Genomic DNA, 20,320 nt, shown 5'->3' with positions numbered 1-20,320 from the left:
GCCTGAAGATGCTGAAGCCTAAGCCGGACAAGCTGAAGTCCTTCAAGTGCTATTTACTGTACAACCTGTGATAGCTTTATCATGGAAACTAGACTTGATAGCACCAGTAAACAGGAACATGGGGCGTTTGGTCGTCAGGAATATAACTAGTACTTTGGTGCTGTGGATACGATCTAAGGCTAAGTAGTTATGACTTTCGAGGTCCAGATGGTCCAGGTCCAGGATGCATAGGCGCTGTCGGTGCGAAATGTTGAGGAAAGGTTAACAGAATGCAAGAGGAAGTTTGGTGATGGTTGTATTTGTGCTGTAGACTATAAAAGCGGCACGATTGGAGGGCATTCACAGCAAACCACTAGTGATTTTGGCTGCGACCGGCCTCTTGCAAGTGAACTAACTCCACCTAGAAAGTTGGCTTGCAAGAGTCTCCAACAACTCTGTCTTGTCTTATCCCAACAGCCTCAGGACCTTGAACTATCATCTTACGCCTTAAACTCCGTGGACTCTCTGTGAGGACCATGGTGGTGCGACATGGCGTCGCAAGGTCCGGGTCCAGACCCAAGCGAGCGCATCTTCATTGAGTTGCGCAGCAAGAACGATGAAGTAAAGAACAAGGCAGCATCTGAGTTACGAGAGCTCATCACACTGCTGTCAAGAGGTATGACTTTGGTCTTTGATCAGACAGACATGATGCTAATTCCTTGTTAGAATGGTCTCCAGAACGGTTCGGCGCTTTCTACGACAGGGTCACAAACCGACTTAGCAACCTCATTGTCCAAGCCCCAGATCCCAGCGACAAAGTTGGCGGTATCCTCGCCCTAGATCGGTTGATAGATTGTGAAGCGATCGATGCCGCGCAAAAGGCTTCAAAATATTCGAATTATCTGCGGGCAGCTTTGAAGAGCAATGACTACACTGTTTTGGATGCGGCCAGCCGAGCCTTGGGTCACCTGGCTCGGCCAGGAGGGGCGTATACCGCCGAGCTTGTTGAGGCTGAGATGACATCTGCTTTTGAATGGCTTCAGCCAGAGATCAAGCAGGAGAGTCGCAAGTTGGCTGCAGTTTTCCTAATCCGCGAAATGGCAAGCAACTCTCCGACACTTGTCTATGGCTTCATACCGCAGATCTTCGACTTGATCTGGAACGCCCTACGAGATCCTAAGGACCTGATACGAAGAACAGCTGCTCAATCCGTTAGTGCCTGCTTCGGGGTAATGGTAGCAAGAGATGCACAATTCCAGACACATTGGTTTGCCAAAATATATCAAAAGGCGCTGGAAGGCTTCCGACCAACATCGACCGTTGACGAGACACTTGGCTCACTACTTATTTTGATGGAGCTCTTGCAGCAGGGCAACATGTTCATGCACGACTTCTACAGGAATGCCTGTGAAATCGTGCTAAGACTCAAAGACCATCGGGACTCTAGGATCAGAACGCAGGTGGTACAGATGATCCCTGTTCTGGCCGAATACGCCCCCCTCGATTTCATCAACAACTACTTGCACAAATTTATGATCTACCTGCAAGCTCAGCTCAAGCGCGAAAAGGAGAGAAACCAGGCCTTTATTGCCATAGGGCAGATAGCTAAGGCTGTAGGCAGTGCCATTGCGCAATACCTTGACGGTATCATCCTATACATCCGGGAGTCATTGAGCGCGAAGACGAAAAATCGGGCTGCAGTAGACGAAGGCCCGATGTTCAACTGTATCAGCATGCTTGCTGGCGCAGTTGGTCAGACACTTAGCAAGTACATGGAGGCACTCCTGGATCCAATCTTTGCATGCGGCCTCACCGAGCCCATGGAGAAAGCTCTCGAAGATATGGCACATAACATACCACCAATTCGGACCACCATACAAGACAAGCTGCTTGACTTGCTCAGTCTTATCTTGGTTCGTTCTCCGTACAGACCTTTAGGTTGTCCTCCAAACACAGTTCCACCACTTCCTTCTTTTGCAAAAGATTATGGAGGATTTCCCGCAGAGCTCAAGGACCATGAGATCACATTGGCCCTTGAAACGCTCGGGAAGTTCGATTTCTCGGGTCATATCTTGAACGAATTCGTACGCGATGTCACCCTTCGTTACGCCACGAACGACAATCCAGACATTCGACGAGCAGCGGCATTGACGTGCTGCCAGCTATTCATGCAAGACCCCATCCTGCACCAGACCAGTAACAATGCGATTCAGGTGGTGGGTGAAGTCGTGGACAAGCTGTTGACTGTGGCTGTTGGCGATCCGGACCCTGAAATCAGAATGACAGTGCTTCAGGCGCTGGACAGGAAGTTTGACAAGCATCTTGCGAGGCCTGAAAATATCCGATGTCTTTTCCTGGCTGTTAATGACGAAGTCTTTGGCGTCCGTGAAGCTGCCATTGAGATCATCGGACGACTGACAACGGTAAACCCTGCATACGTCTTTCCACCTCTCCGGAAGTTACTGGTCAGCTTACTTACCGGGCTTGGGTATTCCAATACAGCAAAGCAGAAGGAAGAGAGTGCCCGTTTGATTAGCCTGTTCGTCTCTAATGCCACTTCTTTGGTCAAGACATACGTGGAAGCGATGGTTTCCGCTCTCCTCCCCAAGGCCACTGATCTAAACCCGGGAGTCGCGTCAACTACCATCAAGGCCCTTGGTGATCTGACATCAGTTGGCGGAGAAGAGATGGCACAGCATATCCCCGAACTCATGCCTATCATCATTGATGCTTTACAAGATCTCGGATCACACGAAAAGCGCGACGCGGCCATGAAGACTTTGAGCTCCCTTGCGGTCAATTCCCAGTATGTGATTGACCCATATACTGAATATCCCGAATTGCTTGGAATCTTGATCAACCTGATCAAGACCGAAGCTCATGGCGAGCTCAGAACGGATGCCATTAAGCTAGTCGGTGTTCTTGGAGCTCTCGATCCTTATAAGTACCAGCAACTCGCCGATACGGTGACTCAAAAACAGAACCAATCCGAAGTACCTCCCGTCTCCGACGTTGCCCTGATAATGTCAGGACTTACACCGTCGAATGAGGAATACTATCCAACAGTCGTCATCAACACCTTGATGCAGACAATCTTAGCAGATCACACCCTAGCTCAATATCACAGCGCCGTGATCGATGCCGTTGTGACCATCTTCAAGACGATAGGCATGAAGTGTGTGCCTTTCCTGGGTCAGATTGTCCCCGGTTTCCTAGCAGTGATTCGGAGTTCGCACCCAACCCGCTTAGAGTCATACTTCAATCAACTTGCTGTCCTGGTCAATATTGTTCGTCAGCATATCCGAGCATTCCTGCCAGAAATCATCGCCGTCATCAGAGAGTATTGGAATGTGTCGCGGCAAGTACAGTCGACGATTTTGTCATTGATTGAGGCCATCTCAAAGTCTCTTGAGGGCGAATTCAGGAGATATCTTGCTGGTTTATTACCCCTTATGCTTGCGGTTATTGAGAATGACTCCGACCTGCGAAGAGAGGCTTCGATGCGCATCCTACATACTTTCCTGGTATTTGGCTCCAGCGGGGAGGAGTATATGCACATGATCACGCCGGCAATTGTTGGTATCTTCGAAAACCCAGCAGCCCCCCCTAATGCCAGACGAGCAGCAATCGACACCCTAGGCAAATTATCCCGAACGGTCAATGTTACCGACTTTGCTTCGCTCATGATTCACCCACTTGCAAAGATTCTGTCCTCACCAGAGAAGGCTGTCACAAATTCCTCGGAGCGCTCATTGAAAGCTGCGGCACTGGACTGTGTCTGTGCGTTAATATATCATCTTGGTCAGGATTTCAGTCACTATCTCCCTTTGGTAGAGCGGGCTACGAAAACTGGGCAGATCAATTCCGAACGATTTCAGAAGCTGGTCGAGAACTTGAAGACTGGAAAGCCATTGCCGGTGGACTTCTATCCGGATGAGCAGTACGGTCTAGCAGCTGAAGACACAACCTATTCTAACATAACTTCCATGAGACTTCCGGTGAATCAACAGCACTTGAAGAGTGCCTGGGATGTTTCTCAAAAGTCGACCAAGGAAGACTGGCAAGAATGGATGAGAAGATTTAGTGTCGAACTACTGAAAGAGTCTCCATCTCACGCCTTGCGAGCTTGTGCGAGTTTGGCTACCGTCTTTCAACCCTTGGCCAAAGACTTATTCAACTCGGCGTTTGCCTCCTGCTGGACCGAGCTCTACGACCAGTATCAGGAAGAACTCATTGCTTCGATCGAAAAAGCCTTGACATCTTCCAACATCCCTCCGGATATCTTGCAAACGTTGCTAAATTTAGCTGAGTATATGGAGCATGATGATAAGTCTTTGCCGATCGACATAAGAACGCTTGGACGATTCGCTGCGAAATGTCATGCCTTTGCGAAAGCGCTGCACTACAAAGAACTTGAGTTTGAACAAGATCAGAACAGCTCAAGTGTCGAGGCTCTGATCAGCATCAACAATCAACTGCAACAGTCTGACGCTGCTATTGGTATTTTGCGTCGGGCGCAAGTGTTTGGCGAAGTTGAGCTCAAAGAAGCATGGTTTGAGAAGCTACAACGATGGGAAGAAGCATTGGCTGCTTACCAGAAGCGTGAAAAAATAGAGCCTGAAAACTTCGACATCGTTATGGGAAAGATGCGCTGTTTGCATGCTTTGGGTGAATGGAAGATGCTTTCAGAGATCGCCCAGGAACACTGGAATAATGCAAGCGTCGAGAACCGCAAGAATATGTCAGCACTCGCTGCAGCGGCAGCTTGGGGCCGAGGCGAGTGGGACTCTATGGACAACTACATTAGTGTTATGAAGGAAAGTTCTCCCGATAGAGCTTTCTTCGGCGCCATTCTTGCAATCCAGCGCAACAACTTTCCCGAAGCTTACAACTTCATCGTGCGAGCCCGAGAAGGTGTCAACTCAGAAATCACTGCGACGATTGGGGAGTCTTATAACCGCGCCTACAGCGTGGTTGTTCGGACGCAGATGCTTGCCGAACTCGAAGAGATCATCGTCTACAAGCAGAGTGAAGGGCAACTCGACAAACAGAATTCTCTCAAGTTGCTATGGAACAAGAGGTTGTTAGGTTGTCAATCGAATGTGGAGGTCTGGCAGCGAATGCTGAAAGTCCGGGCTCTGGTTTTGACACCAACCGACAATCCAGAAATTTGGATCAAGTTTGCAAATCTCTGCCGCAAATCAGATCGGATTGGTCTGGCGGAAAGATCGTTGGCTTCCCTGGGCGGTGTTAGTGATGCTGCCGCTGCCGCTGGCGCGGCACCGCCTCCTGTTGCATACGCTCGGCTCAAGTTCAACTGGGCAACTGGCAATCAAAAGCAAGCCCTTTCGTTCCTCCGGGAGTTCACTATGAGACTTGCTGATGATTTTCAACAAGCCAATGCGTCCCTTGCGAACGGCATGCAGAATGAGAGGATGAATAGCATGAACGGTATTGATACCGCAGGACACGATGCGCTTACCCAACGGAGAAAACACGATGAATTGGACAGATGTGCGAAACTCCTGGCCAAGTGCTATCTCCGACAAGGAGAATGGCAGTCATACCTGCTCAGAGGTGATTGGACAAGTCCGAATGCTCAGGAAGCTGTCCGAGATATTCTGTCGTCGTACCACGCTGCGACGCAATACAACGAGACCTGGTACAAAGCATGGCATGCGTATGCTTTGGCAAATTTCGAGGTTGTGACTTCGATGGCGTCTCATACAGACCAGGACAAGGTGCGCAATCTGCCCGAGCATGTCATCCAGAATCATGTCGTCCCTGCAATTGGAGGCTTCTTCAGATCCATTGCTCTTTCGAAGACGAGTAGTCTGCAAGACACTCTCCGCCTGTTGACGTTGTGGTTCGCACATGGTGGACACAGCGAGGTCAACTCCGTCATCATTGAAGGCTTCGCATCCGTGAGCATCGACACCTGGCTTGAAGTTATCCCTCAATTGATTGCAAGAATCAACCAACCAAACGCGAGAGTTCGGGCAGCTGTCCATCGACTGTTGACAGAAGTTGGAAAAGCTCACCCACAAGCATTGGTCTATCCCTTGACCGTGGCCATGAAGTCCTTGGTGCAGCGCCGCGCTAATTCCGCAATGCAAATTATGGACAACATGAGAGTGCACAGTCCAGTCCTAGTTGAGCAAGCTGACCTTGTCAGCCACGAACTTATCCGTGTTGCTGTGTTGTGGCACGAACTTTGGCACGAAGGCCTTGAAGAAGCTTCTCGACTATATTTTGGTGATCATGATGTCGAAGGCATGCTTGCAACACTTGCACCATTACACGAATTACTCGATCGAGGCGCCGAGACCCTCAGAGAGGTATCTTTCGCCCAAGCATTTGGGCATGATCTCGCTGAAGCCAGAGCATTCTGCAATGCATTCCGCCGGTCCAAAGAAATAGGAGACCTTAACCAGGCCTGGGATTTGTACTATGCGGTTTTCAGGAAGATTGCTCGCCAATTGCCTCAGCTGATGAGCCTCGACTTGAAATATGTGTCGCCGCGCCTTAAGGATGCACACGATCTCGACCTTGCTGTTCCTGGCACTTATCGCTCGGGCAAGCCTATAATCAGGATCATCAGCTTCGACCATGTTTTGACCGTCATTCCTTCGAAGCAACGACCTCGAAAGATGACTGTGAAGGGTTCCGATGGAGTTTCATACGCTTTCCTGTTGAAGGGCCATGAAGATATTCGACAAGATGAACGAGTGATGCAGCTGTTCGGACTGGTCAACACGCTGTTGACCAATGATACCGAAAGCTTCAAGCGTCATTTGAACATCCAACGTTTCCCGGCAATTCCTCTTTCACAAAATTCTGGCCTGCTTGGATGGGTACCTAACTCGGACACACTTCATAATTTGGTCAAGGAATATCGCGAATCGCGTCGCATTCTCCTCAATATCGAGCATAGAATTATGCTGCAGATGGCACCGGATTATGATAACCTTACGTTGATGCAGAAGGTCGAAGTATTCGGGTATGCAATGGACAATACGACTGGGAAGGACTTGTACCGCGTGCTATGGCTTAAGTCTAAGAGCTCTGAAGCATGGCTCGATCGGCGTACTAACTATACCCGTTCGCTAGCTGTCATGTCCATGGTCGGCTACATTCTCGGACTGGGAGACCGGCATCCGTCTAACCTTATGCTTGATCGCATCACTGGCAAGATCGTTCACATCGATTTTGGTGATTGTTTCGAAGTGGCCATGCATCGTGAAAAATACCCTGAACGAGTTCCCTTCCGCTTGACCAGAATGCTCACCTTTGCTATGGAAGTCAGCAACATTGAAGGTTCTTTCAGGATCACATGCGAGAACGTAATGCGAGTGATTCGCGAGAACAAAGAATCGCTTCTCGCAGTGCTGGAGGCTTTCATTCACGACCCACTTCTCAATTGGCGTCTCAACACGCGGGAGTCACCGCCTCGACCAAATTTCCGGTCAGAGCGACGCCAAAGTATCATGGACGCCCCTGGTGCTCCAGGAGACTACGATCGCAGCCCAATGGAGACAGCGCATCATCCTGCTACAGCAGCGATGAACGGTGCAGCTCACAGCCATGTTGGTGCTCCTCCCGGTCGGCGACACAGACGCAGCAGCATCCTCGACCCCGCAATGGGTGGAGGAAGTATCCTCGACTCTTCTAAAGTCGGGGAGGGCAACGCCGCTGCACAAGAGGCCAAGGAGGTACAGAATGCAAGAGCATTGCAAGTACTAGCAAGAGTTAAAGAGAAGTTAACCGGTCGCGACTTCAAGCCTGCAAACCCCGGCACAGCGGCAGCACGGCTCGGGGCGGATGCGAACGGTCTTGGCCTAGAGGCTCTGATGGATCTCAATGGCGGCACGATGAATCATGCTACAGGCGTGGTCCCAACGAGCGTGGGTGCAAACGGCAGTAGTGACGGTGGTAGTGCAAACGGTGGCGCAAAGCAAGGCCTTACGAGCATCGCAGGTGCAGCGCCCGAGACGACCATGGCAGGCATAGGAGGCCTTGGGGTCGCGGAGCAAGTTGATCGACTGATTCTGCAGGCGACAAACGTGGAGAATCTGTGTCAGCATTACATTGGATGGTGTTCGTTCTGGTAATTCACATCCCAAGCCGGAAGAACATGGAACAGGTCATGTGCGCTGAGAGACAGGAACACGATTTTGGGGATGTTGTGATGTGCTTCGGAAGCGAGACGGCAGCGGGGCAGGCAGGAGACAGTGGACAGGGCGTGTGCTTGTTTGGACAAAGCAGATATTAATGACTCGGGCTAGGAAATGGGAAATGGAATGGCGAGGACTCATGGCATTGAACTGGGACAGCATGCTCAGGGAACTGGGTTCAATGGGAGCGAGTCAATTACGTGTAGGACTATCATCGCATAGCACTGGTGCGGATATGGATGGACTGGACTGGGACGTGAATCCTTCTTAACAGCTGTAATAAGTGGCCTTTCTTCTATGGGCTTTTTCTTGATATCTTGACGTTGATCCTTGATTTTCTTTGGTACGATGCCATGTGAAATTTTGCCCCAAGCAAATCCCAAGCTCATGTCCCCTGTATGTAACACGTCGTTCCCCTTTTTTTTTAAGGGGAAAAAAAGAAATGCGCCCCCTTTTTTCCCTTGCATTGTCGGAGCAAAAAGCAACCAAAGGTAGAGTGAAGAGATGACAACCGAGACCTTTTTTTCTTTTCCCAATTTTAACAAGATTCGCTGAAGTTGCATTCCATTTGCGACGCAGAAAAAAAAGAGATGCAAAACTTCGAAGCCTCGCTTGGAAGATGCTGCTCAGGAGGACAAGGAAAGTCCCGAGACGCCGCTCCAGGTGCCGGCAGCAAAAAAAATACATCCAACACCGTTCGCGTCGCATTGCCTCGTTCACTGCGCTTATTATGGTTGTTTGATGGGGGAAAAAAAGCAAATCCCCCGTTCGGTCGAACACAAAAAGTTTAGTTCCGTAACGGACTGAATCAATGGTGTCCATTAACACCGTTGGTGCCATTCTGCTGCTTGGCTCGGACCTGTCGCCTTGTCCGGACGGCGTCGGCCAGTTGCTCGAGGACGTCGACGGTGGTGTCCCAGTTGATGCAGGCGTCGGTGATGCTGATGCCCTTTTGCAGGCTGGCGAGGCCGCCCTCGGCGGGGACCTTTTGGTTGCCCTCGTTGATGTTGGACTCGATCATGACGGCGACGATGGCGTCCTCGCCCCGCCGGACCTGGTCGCCGATGGTCTGGGCCACCTTGGGCTGGTTGCGGTGGTCCTTTTTGGAGTTGCCGTGCGAGCAGTCGATCATCATGACCTCCTCGTGTCCCTTCTTCCTCAGGGCCTCCCTCGCGGCCTTGACGCTGTCGGCGTCGTAGTTGGTGCCCTTGGACCCGCCCCGGAGGATGACGAAGCCGTCCTCGTTCCCGCTCGTCTTGGTGATGGCGGCGAGGCCTTGCTTGGTGACGCCCATGAAGTGGTGGCGGGCCGCGGCGGCGCCCACGGCGTCGATGGCCACGCCCAGGGAGCCGTCCGTGCCGTTCTTGAAGCCGATGGGGAACGACAGGCCCGAGGCCAGTTCGCGGTGCAGCTGGGACTCGGTGGTCCGGGCGCCAATGGCGCCGAGGGAGATGAGGTCCGCGAGGAACTGGGGGGAGATGGTGTCGAGCATTTCACTGGCGATGGGCATGCCCATGCCCGTGAGGTCGGCGTAGAGTTGCCTAGACACTCGCAGGCCCTTGTTGATCTTGTAGGATTCGTCAATGTCCGGGTCGTTGATCAGGCCCTTCCAGCCGACCGTGGTCCGGGGCTTCTCGAGGTACGCCCGCATGATGATGCACAGGTCGGGGGAGAGCTTCTCGGCGAGTTGTTTCAGGCGGCCGGCGTACTCGAGGGCCGTGGCCGGGTCGTGGATCGAGCAAGGTCCGACCATGACGAGTAGCCGGTCGTCGCGCTGGTGGATGATCTCTTTGCATTCTCTTCTGCCCCGGGACACCGTCTCGATCGAGGCCTGAGTCGCGGGGATCTCACTTTGGAGGAGTGCGGGAGGGATCAGAGGGTCATAGCCGAGGATTCGAACATCTTCGTTGATCTCGACGGGAGTGTCAATGGAAGGCATGGTGCCGGGGTGTGGAAAGGTGCGGAAAGGTGGACCGCCGGGTTTGCGACTGAAACTGCCTGCCGGGCGAGAGAGATCTTAGGTGAGAGAAAAACTCAAGAGGAGGAAAAAGCAGGTAAGGTATTAACGAGCTCTGTGAAGGAAGAGAAAAGTCGGTCGGTCGGGTGTATGTGTTTTGTGTGGAGAGGAAGAAACAGCTACAAGAGAGACTTTCTACGAGGCATTATGATTCACACGGGCTGCAAAAAAGTTTCAGAACGTGGAGGGGCAGAATTCGACCCGGCTCAAAGGCGGTGAAGAATTGTGGCATGAGAAAACGAGTACGGAAGTAAATACTCGTTACGGGTCTTTGCACTGGTCTAGATCTACATCTGCACGTGATCCCTGAGGAAAGCCGGATAGGATGAGCATTAGGGAGCATCAGGGAGCATCAGGGAGAACCACAGAACCCTTGGATGACGTCGTAGGGGAGGCTCATCGGGTACTCATAAAGGCTTTGTCGCTTAACAAGGCAGCTGCAACCTTAGGCATGCAACCCACCCAATAGGGACCCCTCTAATGCCTAAGTCCGGGCAGTGACCGAGGTACTTTAGGCGTCTGATGGGCTCTCCTTTTCCCCCTCCACAAATCCCGAGTCGCCTAGAGGTAGGAGTAGGGGTGGGAGTAAACCTGCTGCACTCTGTACTCATGACGCTGCTTTGAACCATATTGCTTCACCAATTCCACGTTTATTACTCGTTGCCCGGATTTAGACAATCCCTCTCTCTCCCCTCCACTGTTAAGAATTAAAAGATATACCAACAATACAACAACTACACTGCCTCCTTTAACCCCTCTCTTATCGAGGCTCTCATCTTCTCCGGAAGACTCATCATCCGGCTATCGCGTCATCTTGTTTTGTCGTTCGCCTGTTCTTCGCTTCTACTCGATCACGCGCCCTGGTTGGCCCCTCGGTCGAGATTGTCTGTGTTTCAGCAACCAATTCCTGTCAACCCGCGACACCATCACTGTTTGATCGACTCCCTTTTTTTTCCTTTCGAGAGAGAGGGGTTACTATGACATTTTCTCCTTTGGGAAGAGAGAACAACGTTTTATAGATAGGACTAATTCGCCCACCTGGTCCTCATATCCCACCATGTCGACCGACGAGAATTTCACCGCCGAACCAACCATGACAGACGTGTGCCCTGCCTTCCAATTCGACGCTGCTCTGCAGCACAAGCGGAAACGAAGGATTGACGATCCGAGTGATGAATCTCTGATGACGCGAAGTCCAAAGAGAAGACCTCCTCATCAGTGTCTACCGATTCGCCTATCCCCTTCGGCCAGACCACAGTTGCAATCCCAGGCGTATTCTACCTTCACCTCCATCTACCAACAACCGCCGACCCCGGTAGATACCTCCGAGGACGAAAGCCCTTCTGAGCCCAAGGACGCCAGCCACTGGCCCACCACCAACAAGTCTCGTCCGACCCGGGACTCTCAAGGCAGCGATTCCAGCAGCATGTCCTCGATCCGAGCACAGTGTGGAGACCATCACAACGTGGACGTGAACATGGACCTGAACCCCCCCACCATCAGGAGGGCCCGTTCGAACGACATTATACCACCTTACCGCGACAGCAACTTTCTGACCGCGATGGACACGTTTGCGAGAGAAAGAGTGCCGACCCCGATCAGCAGCCACTTCGACAACCGAGTCGCGGACCTGCCCAGTGTCCCCCGGCATCAGTTCCCGCCTCTGCGTACGAACCTCAGTCCGATGATCGAGCAAGATTCCTGGATCGGGCGAGACGGACTACCGAGTCCCGTGGAGGATGATCGACGAGACACGGACAGCATGATGGTCGACCAGCAGGGCGATGGCGACGGACTGCTTCGTTGTGGAGAACCACCGGCCCATGTCCCCATGGACGAGAGATGTGACGATGGTGGTCTCCAACTCGACGGTTACTCCAGCCCGGGGGGAAAGGCAAGAACGGCGAGACTGCACATGGGGTTTCTCAACGGCTGTGACAAGTGCATTCAAAAGGTGCCCGGACATTACAGCCATATTCTGTGGTCGTGAAGGACTTTTTGTTTTCAGCTGGAGATTATTCGTTGCTTGATGATGATGATGATGATGACGACGACGAACGACGAAATAATGATGATAGAACGATGGCACGGAACGGATCATGCATGCGTTATACAGACCATGGACGTGAAGTGGTTGGGGTTATCCGCATTTTGGAGCATTTGATTCTGCGGTTTGCGAATCCGCGTAGCGCTGGAAACGGGGGGATTTTTCAGGTACTCAAGAACTCAAGAACCCGAGTACCCAAGTACCCAAGTACCTACCTAGACTCGGTGGCACCGTCGGTGCGCAGCCGTTTGTTGTACGAGTAAAGCCTAGAAAGTAAATGTGAGACTATTGACGACGGTAATGGTAGTGGTGGTGATGTGAAGAATCCAGGTCACTCCCCTTAAAACGAGCTGCGTATTATCGTGGAGGTGAAATGAATTTGATCCCATTAACGCTATGCAGCCTTTTTGCTCTCTCGGCGTTGAAAAATTTGTACAAGAAACAAGAAGTTGGACCACCTGCTCTCGTCCCCCTTCTCCTTCAAACATCTCCCTCCGGAGACCACCCCTACGATTTACTGCCTCTCAACCAGCTCAACCACCCCTGGCTCTGGGTCGAAGGGGTCACAACGGCCTGAGAGACGTTCTCGGCGAGCTGGTCCAGAGGTCCTCCCCTGATACCAGTCCGTGCAATGACTTCCTTCTCGCCCGACCTTCGCCCGTCCTCGACCTTGGTCTTGACGTACTCCATCTTGTCCAGCGGCACCGGGCGGCCCTTTGCGTCGAGCCCGACGCCCTTGACGTTCGTGGACGTCACGGCGACGGGTCTGACCTCGCCCTCGACGAAGGTTTCGTCCGCGGGGGACGACGAAGCGGATCTCTGCCTCCTCGCCCGCCGCTCCTCACGCTCCCGCTTCTCCTCCTCGGTCTCGGTGCCCATCTGGCCGGCCGCGGCGTTGGCGCTCATGACGCCCTTCAACCTGCTCCAGTAGCTCTCGCCCTTCTTGCGCTCGACCTCGCGTTTCCTCGCGGCCTCCATCTCCTCGCCCGCCCGCTCCTGCTCCAGGAGGTGGAGCTGTTCGGCCGTGGCCTCGCCGCGGAGGAAGGCCTGCCTGGCCGCGTCGAGACGGTCGAGTTCCCGCTCGACCCACGCCCGTTTCTGCCGGCGGTTGTGGGCGATGAGGCTCGTCGTCCCGTACGCGGCCACCACGACCGTCACGCCCGCGAACAGGATGAGGCCAAAGGCCGTGAACCGGTGGGCCCGGTCGGCCCAGACCCGACCGCCCTCGATCGCCCGTTCGAGGGGGGACGACGACGCTTGGTCTCGGGCTAACCGGGCGGCGGCGCGGAGGCGCGCTACCTTTTCCTGTGGTGTCTCGTTGGGCGAGGGTGTGGAGCGTAGAGGTTGCGGTGTCTGTGGTGACGGCGTCGAGGACGGGCGTGAGGCGGGTTGGTAGGTGAACGTCGTGGACGACGAGGAGGGTCGCTGCATGGCGTGTGGTGTCGTCGAGGTGAAGCGGGTAAAGGCGTCGGATGGGGGTCGGGCCATCCTGGGTGCGAAGATTTTCATGGCGACGACGGGTTTTGAAGAGACGAGCGTTTTCAATCGGTGGTGTCACAGGCACATGGGTAGAACAGAGGCCGTGTCATGTAGTTTACACAATCTTTTTCCAAAACAGGGTTTGTCGAGAAGAAGAATGAGAGTGGCGGACGCGGATTAATGGGACCAGCAAGATGTGAAGAAATTCCGAAATTGTGAAGCTGCAAAAGCATGACGGCTGCTTCTGCTCAGAAGATTCGGGTGGATCATGATTGGCTTCCGTTACGGCGGATGACAGATGCATCGAGTTGCAGATCAAATCAGACCACTTTCTATGTTCCTACAGTTCCGTAGTGAGTTCAGAACTCGTTTATTGCCTATCATCTATTTATCTACTCTGTCTATCGCACGACCGAGAGAGAAATTCAGAGGCATGGTGCACATCGACATCTTTTGAGCCGGCTACCAAATGAAGAAGCCTACGAAACCTAGTTGAAAAAAGAAGCGAACTCGGGGACCATGGCATGTTTACAGAGTACTTGTACTCAATAAAATGATACCTAGGTACATCTTAAACCGTCCAAACACGGGCGGTAGATATTACGCGCGCCCATCTCTACATTACGGACAAGGCTATACTTATCACCAAAGTCACCCCCAATTGTCATTCGTCGGTTTCAATATGGTTCAAATGGTAGTTGACAAGCTTCAAGCAAGCCAAGAGACATTCCTAAAGACTGCGAGAACAACGAGCACCGAGACACTAACAAGAATAGTAATGATGACAAAATTGCTAGTTACTTAGTCCTGTGCATTTTGCAAAGGTATCTCAACATTTTTGTCGATCGACTATATTAGCAAACGACCATTGAGGACAACTCCAGTGATAAGTATAGCCTTGTGCGTAATGCAGAGGTATGTGTGCTTGATACCTACCGCCAAAATACTCGGTTTATTCCTTCTTGGACAAGACAGCCTTGATCGTCTCTTCTACGTTTCCTTCGGGAAGACCCAATCTCTTGTTCCAAAGACGACCTTTTTTGGAGTATTCACAAAACCCTCCTTCATTCAACATGATCAATATGATGCCTTCAAAAGACCCTCGGGCCCACACGTCGCCTTTGTCCGGGTCAGACTTTATCTTTTCTTGAGAAGCCTTCCTCATATCCGCCTTCTTCGCATGTTTGACCTCCAGTTTGTTCCCGGTGAGGTCCTGTAAGATGTGCAACATCTGGTTCTGTGTCAAGGTGAAGCTGTTGACGTAGACGTATTGGTTGGCAGTGCTGTCAAAGTGTTCGGGGGACAAGACCGCGGCGACCGCACGACCGATCTGGTCGACGTTCGTCGCTTCGAATTCGACGTCTCCACCGTCGAAGATGGTCATGGTGTTTTCCGCCAAGTTCAGGCCCAGTGCGCCAGGCACCTCAAGTATGGCGTCGAAGAACGCCCCGACGATGATGGCGCTCCAAGATATTGTCGCCTGCTTCGACTGGAGGTAGGCGACGATTTCGTTCTTGGTGCCCGCCGGAGGAGCGATCTCGGCGATGGCAGGGTCCGAAGTGTCGACTCCGTACTCGGACGGAATGAAACGACGGACTCCAGCTTCGATGGCGGCGTCGATGATGGTGAATTGCTGACCCACGAAGAATGTGGTGATTGCCGAGACGACCGCATCCTGTCCTTGGAAGGCTGCCGCAAGTGATTCACGCGAGTAGTCGGTCTTGACGCTTCTTGCACCATCAGGGATCTTGGAGTTCGACGATGATGCACGGCTGAGGACGGTCACTTCGAACCCGGATTGTAGCAATGCTCGAGTGATTTCTCCGCCGGTCAGGCCTGAGCCTCCCACGACGGCCACTCTCTTGACTGGAGTTGACATGTTGAGACAAAAAGTTGCGATGGCGGATGGTGGTAGTTGGAACAATCTACTTGTCCAAGAAGAACTCAGAAGATAATGTCCGTAATGCTTTCATATTTCGAGGAGAGAGAAAGTCCTCGCCTTTTTATACCTTGCAGAGGAGCCCACGAAGTGGTGCGGTTTGGTTAGGTTCATGTTGACGTTACGTATTCGATTTCAAACCACAAGTAATCTTCTTGCTCGTCGATGGATTTGTCTCTGTGCGTAATGCGCAGTGGGTTGAAGCCATCAGAACCGCCAGCCTTGCGTTCTGCTTGTGAAGCCAAGGCGTAGAATATATCGAACGATAAGCCTGGATTGTGGAGAATACATATATAACTCTGGGTTTCTGTTCATGCAAGTTGCATAAGCCATAAGCCAGTTGCCGCGAAGTGGGAACGTTGGTGTTGCTCAGAAAAGGCCTTTCGGCTAAGAGTGGCAAGGCTGATTGGCCTATACCCCCATCGGTTATCACATATTCAGGGCGCACTAATAAGCCGTCGTGGAAAGAAACCTTTTCATCACTCCAGATCTCGTCTGCTAACGTCATGTTTGTACTTCTGAATGCCTCTAAATCTGATGTTGTTATAATGAGTCACAATGCTCTCAGCCAGACTCAATTTCTCGCGCCTCGATTTCGTGCGTAAGGTGCTCCAAGATCGATGGTGTTGTCAAAGGGCCGTCGATACAACAGCAGCATGAGGGCGTCTCGATGATGTCTCTAAAGAACAATGATATCATATTCCGAACGTCGAGGTTACCGACCTAGATATTACTCTGTTGTGCACAGAGTTTTCCTGAACACATCCGTACTCTCTATCCCAGGCTCGGATCAAGCAACATCGTCGAGAAGGCTGTGCCAAGTTGTATCCTTGCTGCTCAGTACTCTCCCAGAAACCTCCCCAAGGTTGGTACCAACAATACCAACTCTGCATCCTTGTCCTCTTCTGAACTAGCCCATGTCGTCGATAGTAAGACCTACCCGAGGCAAGACGACCGACTTCACAATCTTTCCTAATATCGCATGCTCGTGCCAAGTTGTCGAACTACAACCCAAAGACACCAATTGGCCGGCTGGCGCAAAGTCGGGACGCGTGTCGTGCTGCTGTCGCTCTTCAGCAGAGTCACCAAGGTAAAGTACAAGATCGAGACCGTCGAAGGTTTCTCGAGGAATAGGTGACACTATGGACCTACGGTCTCGGCCGTGAAGGCTTGCCGATGTCTTTGAGTTGAGGAAACACAGTGTTTGTCACGACTGAACAATTCCCAGGTGCAGGAAAAGACTTGCAGGTGATGATCACGAGGTTCCCATCCTGAGCAACAGCATTCGCCCTCCGGTCGCGTCGCGCCCCGTGAATGCGAATGGGTGCCTAGACAGAGCCCTCCACTCCCAACGTACCCGCTTGACCTATCAAGTAATTTACAGGGGAAAAACTAAGGGTTATCAATCACTTTTGCACAATTCTCCTCAACATTCACACATCCCGTCGGATCGTGGTGCAATCTGTACACACGGCGGGGGGGAATCCGCCGGTATGATGTCAGTGGATCTTGGGCTACCCGTAGCCCAGACTGCCCCTTCGGGGCAGTTCTTCGCATACATGGCCTCTGCCCGTGAGGTACTAGCAAAGGGGTCGTCTGCCGTTTATTACGAGAAGAATCCTAGGTGTACAACTAGGGTTTCCCTCGGCCTGGACGCCAGTTGCCAAGCGTGCAACCTGTGTCTCCAGGTTAGAGTTTTGCTGATTGAAACAAATGATGCCAGTGTTTCTTTTTTCCCTCTATTTTTTGCCGGTGTGATATGGTATCAAACAATAGGACTCGAATGCTCCAAGGCAGTATGGTCACATGAAGGAGAAGGTCAAAGCATTTGTTTATTTGCTAGTGTACACAGTGAGACTCGGAAACCCATGAACTAAAAACTAATCCTGTTTGTGGGCGACCAAAGCGCGACTCGAACACCATCCAGGGGGTGAGTGCGGACAGGCAGGCAGCAGGCTTGGCTTGGAATCGGAATGGCAGTGATGAGAACGGCCTTTCCACTATCAGTGTCGCCGACTTATCTCTTTCCCTGCTAGGTTCTTATACTAATGAACAATCCATCCTACTCCCAAGACATGACAAGACGTTTTCCCGGACAGCAATGAGATAAAAAATCAACACAACCGTTGACATATGAACATGACGTGACAGTCTTGGTCTGTATTATTACTTTTGGTGCATTAGCAACGCTGATAATACATAGTCATCTAGGGTATGTGAGTATGTCAACAAACAACACCCAAAACGCCTGCTTCCACCTTGTCACACGTAGCAATTTATTCCTCTATGGACTCCGCCTCAGCCTCGTAGGCTTTATGCTCCCTCTCAATCTCATACTTCACCCACACGAATGTCGCGACCGCCCACACGGCAATCCAAGCAAACAACACGCCCAGACTTAGTCCAAAGGCGATGTGGAAGGGCAACGTCCAAATGATGGCTGATAAACATCCAATATAAATGCAAATTCCCAACATCCAAAACAAGGTCAGGTACACAAACAATTTTCGGAACGCTTTGTTGGATTCATAACGGTCGTTATATCGGACGCGGAATTCCCGATCCTGCAGGCCGTCGACGGCAATAAAGTCTTCGGCGGCGTAATAGATAAAAGGCCGCAGTCCCGTGCCTCGAGGTTGTGAGTTGATGCCGATGGGAAGCTTGAACGGGTAGACGGTGGTGATCAACATGAGACATCCGAGGAAGGTCATCAGGAAAGCCGGTGAGTAAAGATACAGCTCGGGAATCTCCAGACTGCTAGCCACGACAAAAGGGATGAGCGAGGTGATCAAGGCCACGGCGTAGACCCACGACGTTGCGTCGAGCTCCCAACGACTCCGGGAAAGTAAAGGAGCACAGTCTTCGCGGTGCATGAACAGTCGCCATGCCCGAGCGAGCAGAATCCAAAGCTCACCGACACCGAACGAAGCGATGGCACTACCGAGGACGTTGTCGTCGAATTCCACCTTGGGCAACGGACATGGCTGTCGGTCGGGGTATTGTTCACGGCATTGTCGATTTCTGTCGTGCCTGTGACTGTGGTACCAGGTGTAGTAGATGATGCAGGGGACGACCAGGTCGAAAAGGAGGATCATCGGCAGACCCAGGGTGATGCCGAGGTGTTGCCATGGGTGCGCCTTCTTTTGAGCCAGCTTTGTTTCCTTCTTCTTCAACCTGGGGAGGGCGTTGTTCGTCTTTTCGGGGTCGAGGGTTCTCATGTTCGACAGGTCGTTGTTCGCGCTGGCCGCATAGCTGCCCTCGCGCCGCGATGAGGCCAATCTGGGTGGTGGGGCAGGGCGATCTGCTTCGGCCTCGTCCAATTTCGATTGAGCCTCTTCGGACGCACCATTGACCCCGTCTTCCGCCGCCGCGGCTACATGTCCTTGCAGGGTCTTCAAGCTCGAGGTACTGTTAGCCGCTTGGTCTTGAAACCTAACTTGGACAGCTTGGTCGGTCAGATCCACCCCATCCTCTCGCGAGGCTGAATCTGTGTTGGCTTCGGCCGACTGCGGAGTTGTTTGGGTCATTTTTGGCACTGTAGTTTTTCCTTGGGTAGCGACCTGGCTGGTCCGACGATTGCGTGTTGCGTGTTGCTTGAATTGTAATGGATACACGGTAGTGCGCCTTGTCAATTCTGTTCGTAGTCGTACCCTGAGAAAACCTCGTTATTCCACCCCAGTGTACTGTACCGTGCAGTGGAGTCTCTGTATATACGGGTAGCTCGTACTCCGTACTGGTACCATTAATCAACAAAAAGAAATATGTTCATATATCGATGGCAAAAACAAAACGGCATGGCATGGGCATGAGATAAAAAGGGAAAAGAAGAAGTTGTTGTACTGGTTCCAAGAGTGAGAAAGGTCAGTGGCAAGGAGAAGGAAGTCTGGACCATTTGTCAAGATTGTAGATGGCAACCTTTGGATGAAATATGAGCTTCTCTACGGAGTAAATAAGTTTTGGTATCCGTGATATAGTGACTCAGCTACATCATCATCACCGTTGCCGTCGAGCCCGACTGAGAGTGAGAAAAATTATTGTTTAGCCATCCATACACATCCGAGCAGGGGTGTCCTTTTTGGTGGTGGCGGCGGCCAAAAGAGGAAATTCTTCAATTATGTAAGGGGGTGGGTGGGTGCCCATTGGGAGGAGATCTTCCGGGCAGCTCCGGACGCCCAAAACAAATGATTGGACCCCTGGAAGTGCAAAAGGCCCTGTTGGAGTTAGTTAGGTACCTAATGACGCCCGGGAGACCGCCTAAGGAGGTACGTTATTGTATGTTCTGCAAAGGTGCTCCCGTACTCCGTACTTGCATCTTGTTACCCACCAGGGAAGTACTCCGTACAGTACAGTACAGTTAGGTGCCCGTTGAAACCTGCCAAGCGTCTTTTTGCTAGAACGTAAATCCGAGTTTCCTCCAGATATCATCCATCGTCACCACCGGTACTCCGTAGGAGGGGGTTACGAAGAACTCCGTTATTATTGTCATCAAAGACTCTTGTTGGTAGTTCTTCGGTAGACCACCGAAGGAGGATGAATCAAATTCATGACGTATCAAAACCCGTCTGCCTTGTGAACGAATCCTGTCAGCCTACAACACATTTTCAGATTCCCTTGGACGAGTACTTGTATTCCGATGATACCCTTACCTACCTAGGTAAAATCTCTACTTACGGATACCCGTGAGA

General features: G+C 51.9%; 5 protein-coding genes across 5 annotated transcripts; 2 read left to right on the top strand and 3 right to left on the bottom strand.

The window, feature by feature from the left end:
• The first annotated feature begins 423 nt into the window (after positions 1-423).
• On the top strand, positions 424-8,468 carry PV06_01155 (uncharacterized protein). Its single transcript, XM_016401746.1, has 2 exons — positions 424-655; positions 706-8,468. Exons 1-2 carry the CDS (start codon positions 529-531, stop codon positions 8,088-8,090), a joined length of 7,512 nt encoding a protein of 2,503 aa, XP_016268799.1. The 5' UTR covers positions 424-528; the 3' UTR covers positions 8,091-8,468.
• Positions 8,356-10,346, bottom strand: PV06_01154 (3-deoxy-7-phosphoheptulonate synthase). The gene has a single exon (XM_016401745.1). It carries the CDS (start codon positions 10,090-10,092, stop codon positions 8,962-8,964), a length of 1,131 nt encoding a protein of 376 aa, XP_016268798.1. The 5' UTR covers positions 10,093-10,346; the 3' UTR covers positions 8,356-8,961.
• Positions 10,347-10,806: 460 nt separating this feature from the next.
• Positions 10,807-12,567, top strand: PV06_01153 (uncharacterized protein). The gene has a single exon (XM_016401744.1). It carries the CDS (start codon positions 11,228-11,230, stop codon positions 12,158-12,160), a length of 933 nt encoding a protein of 310 aa, XP_016268797.1. The 5' UTR covers positions 10,807-11,227; the 3' UTR covers positions 12,161-12,567.
• On the bottom strand, positions 12,424-13,914 carry PV06_01152 (uncharacterized protein). Its single transcript, XM_016401743.1, has one exon. The coding sequence runs from the start codon at positions 13,724-13,726 to the stop codon at positions 12,725-12,727; it is 1,002 nt and encodes a 333-aa protein (XP_016268796.1). The 5' UTR covers positions 13,727-13,914; the 3' UTR covers positions 12,424-12,724.
• A 3,729-nt stretch (positions 13,915-17,643) lies between these two features.
• Positions 17,644-19,555, bottom strand: PV06_01151 (uncharacterized protein). The gene has a single exon (XM_016401742.1). It carries the CDS (start codon positions 19,160-19,162, stop codon positions 17,912-17,914), a length of 1,251 nt encoding a protein of 416 aa, XP_016268795.1. The 5' UTR covers positions 19,163-19,555; the 3' UTR covers positions 17,644-17,911.
• Between the last annotated feature and the right edge of the window lie 765 nt (positions 19,556-20,320).

Source organism: Exophiala oligosperma, assembly GCF_000835515.1.
Source record: "Exophiala oligosperma strain CBS 72588 unplaced genomic scaffold supercont1.1, whole genome shotgun sequence".
Lineage (NCBI taxonomy): Eukaryota > Fungi > Ascomycota > Eurotiomycetes > Chaetothyriales > Herpotrichiellaceae > Exophiala > Exophiala oligosperma.
Note: the sequence above shows the minus strand (reverse complement) of the source record. Positions and strands in the feature narration are given on the sequence as shown.

Coding starts and splice junctions, on each gene's coding strand:
- PV06_01151 (XM_016401742.1), bottom strand. CDS start 19,162: ATGACCCAAACAACTCCGCAGTCGGCCGAAGCCAACACAGATTCAGCC.
- PV06_01152 (XM_016401743.1), bottom strand. CDS start 13,726: ATGAAAATCTTCGCACCCAGGATGGCCCGACCCCCATCCGACGCCTTT.
- PV06_01153 (XM_016401744.1), top strand. CDS start 11,228: ATGTCGACCGACGAGAATTTCACCGCCGAACCAACCATGACAGACGTG.
- PV06_01154 (XM_016401745.1), bottom strand. CDS start 10,092: ATGCCTTCCATTGACACTCCCGTCGAGATCAACGAAGATGTTCGAATC.
- PV06_01155 (XM_016401746.1), top strand. CDS start 529: ATGGCGTCGCAAGGTCCGGGTCCAGACCCAAGCGAGCGCATCTTCATT. Junction 656..705: donor CATCACACTGCTGTCAAGAG/GTATGACTTTGG, acceptor ATTCCTTGTTAG/AATGGTCTCCAGAACGGTTC.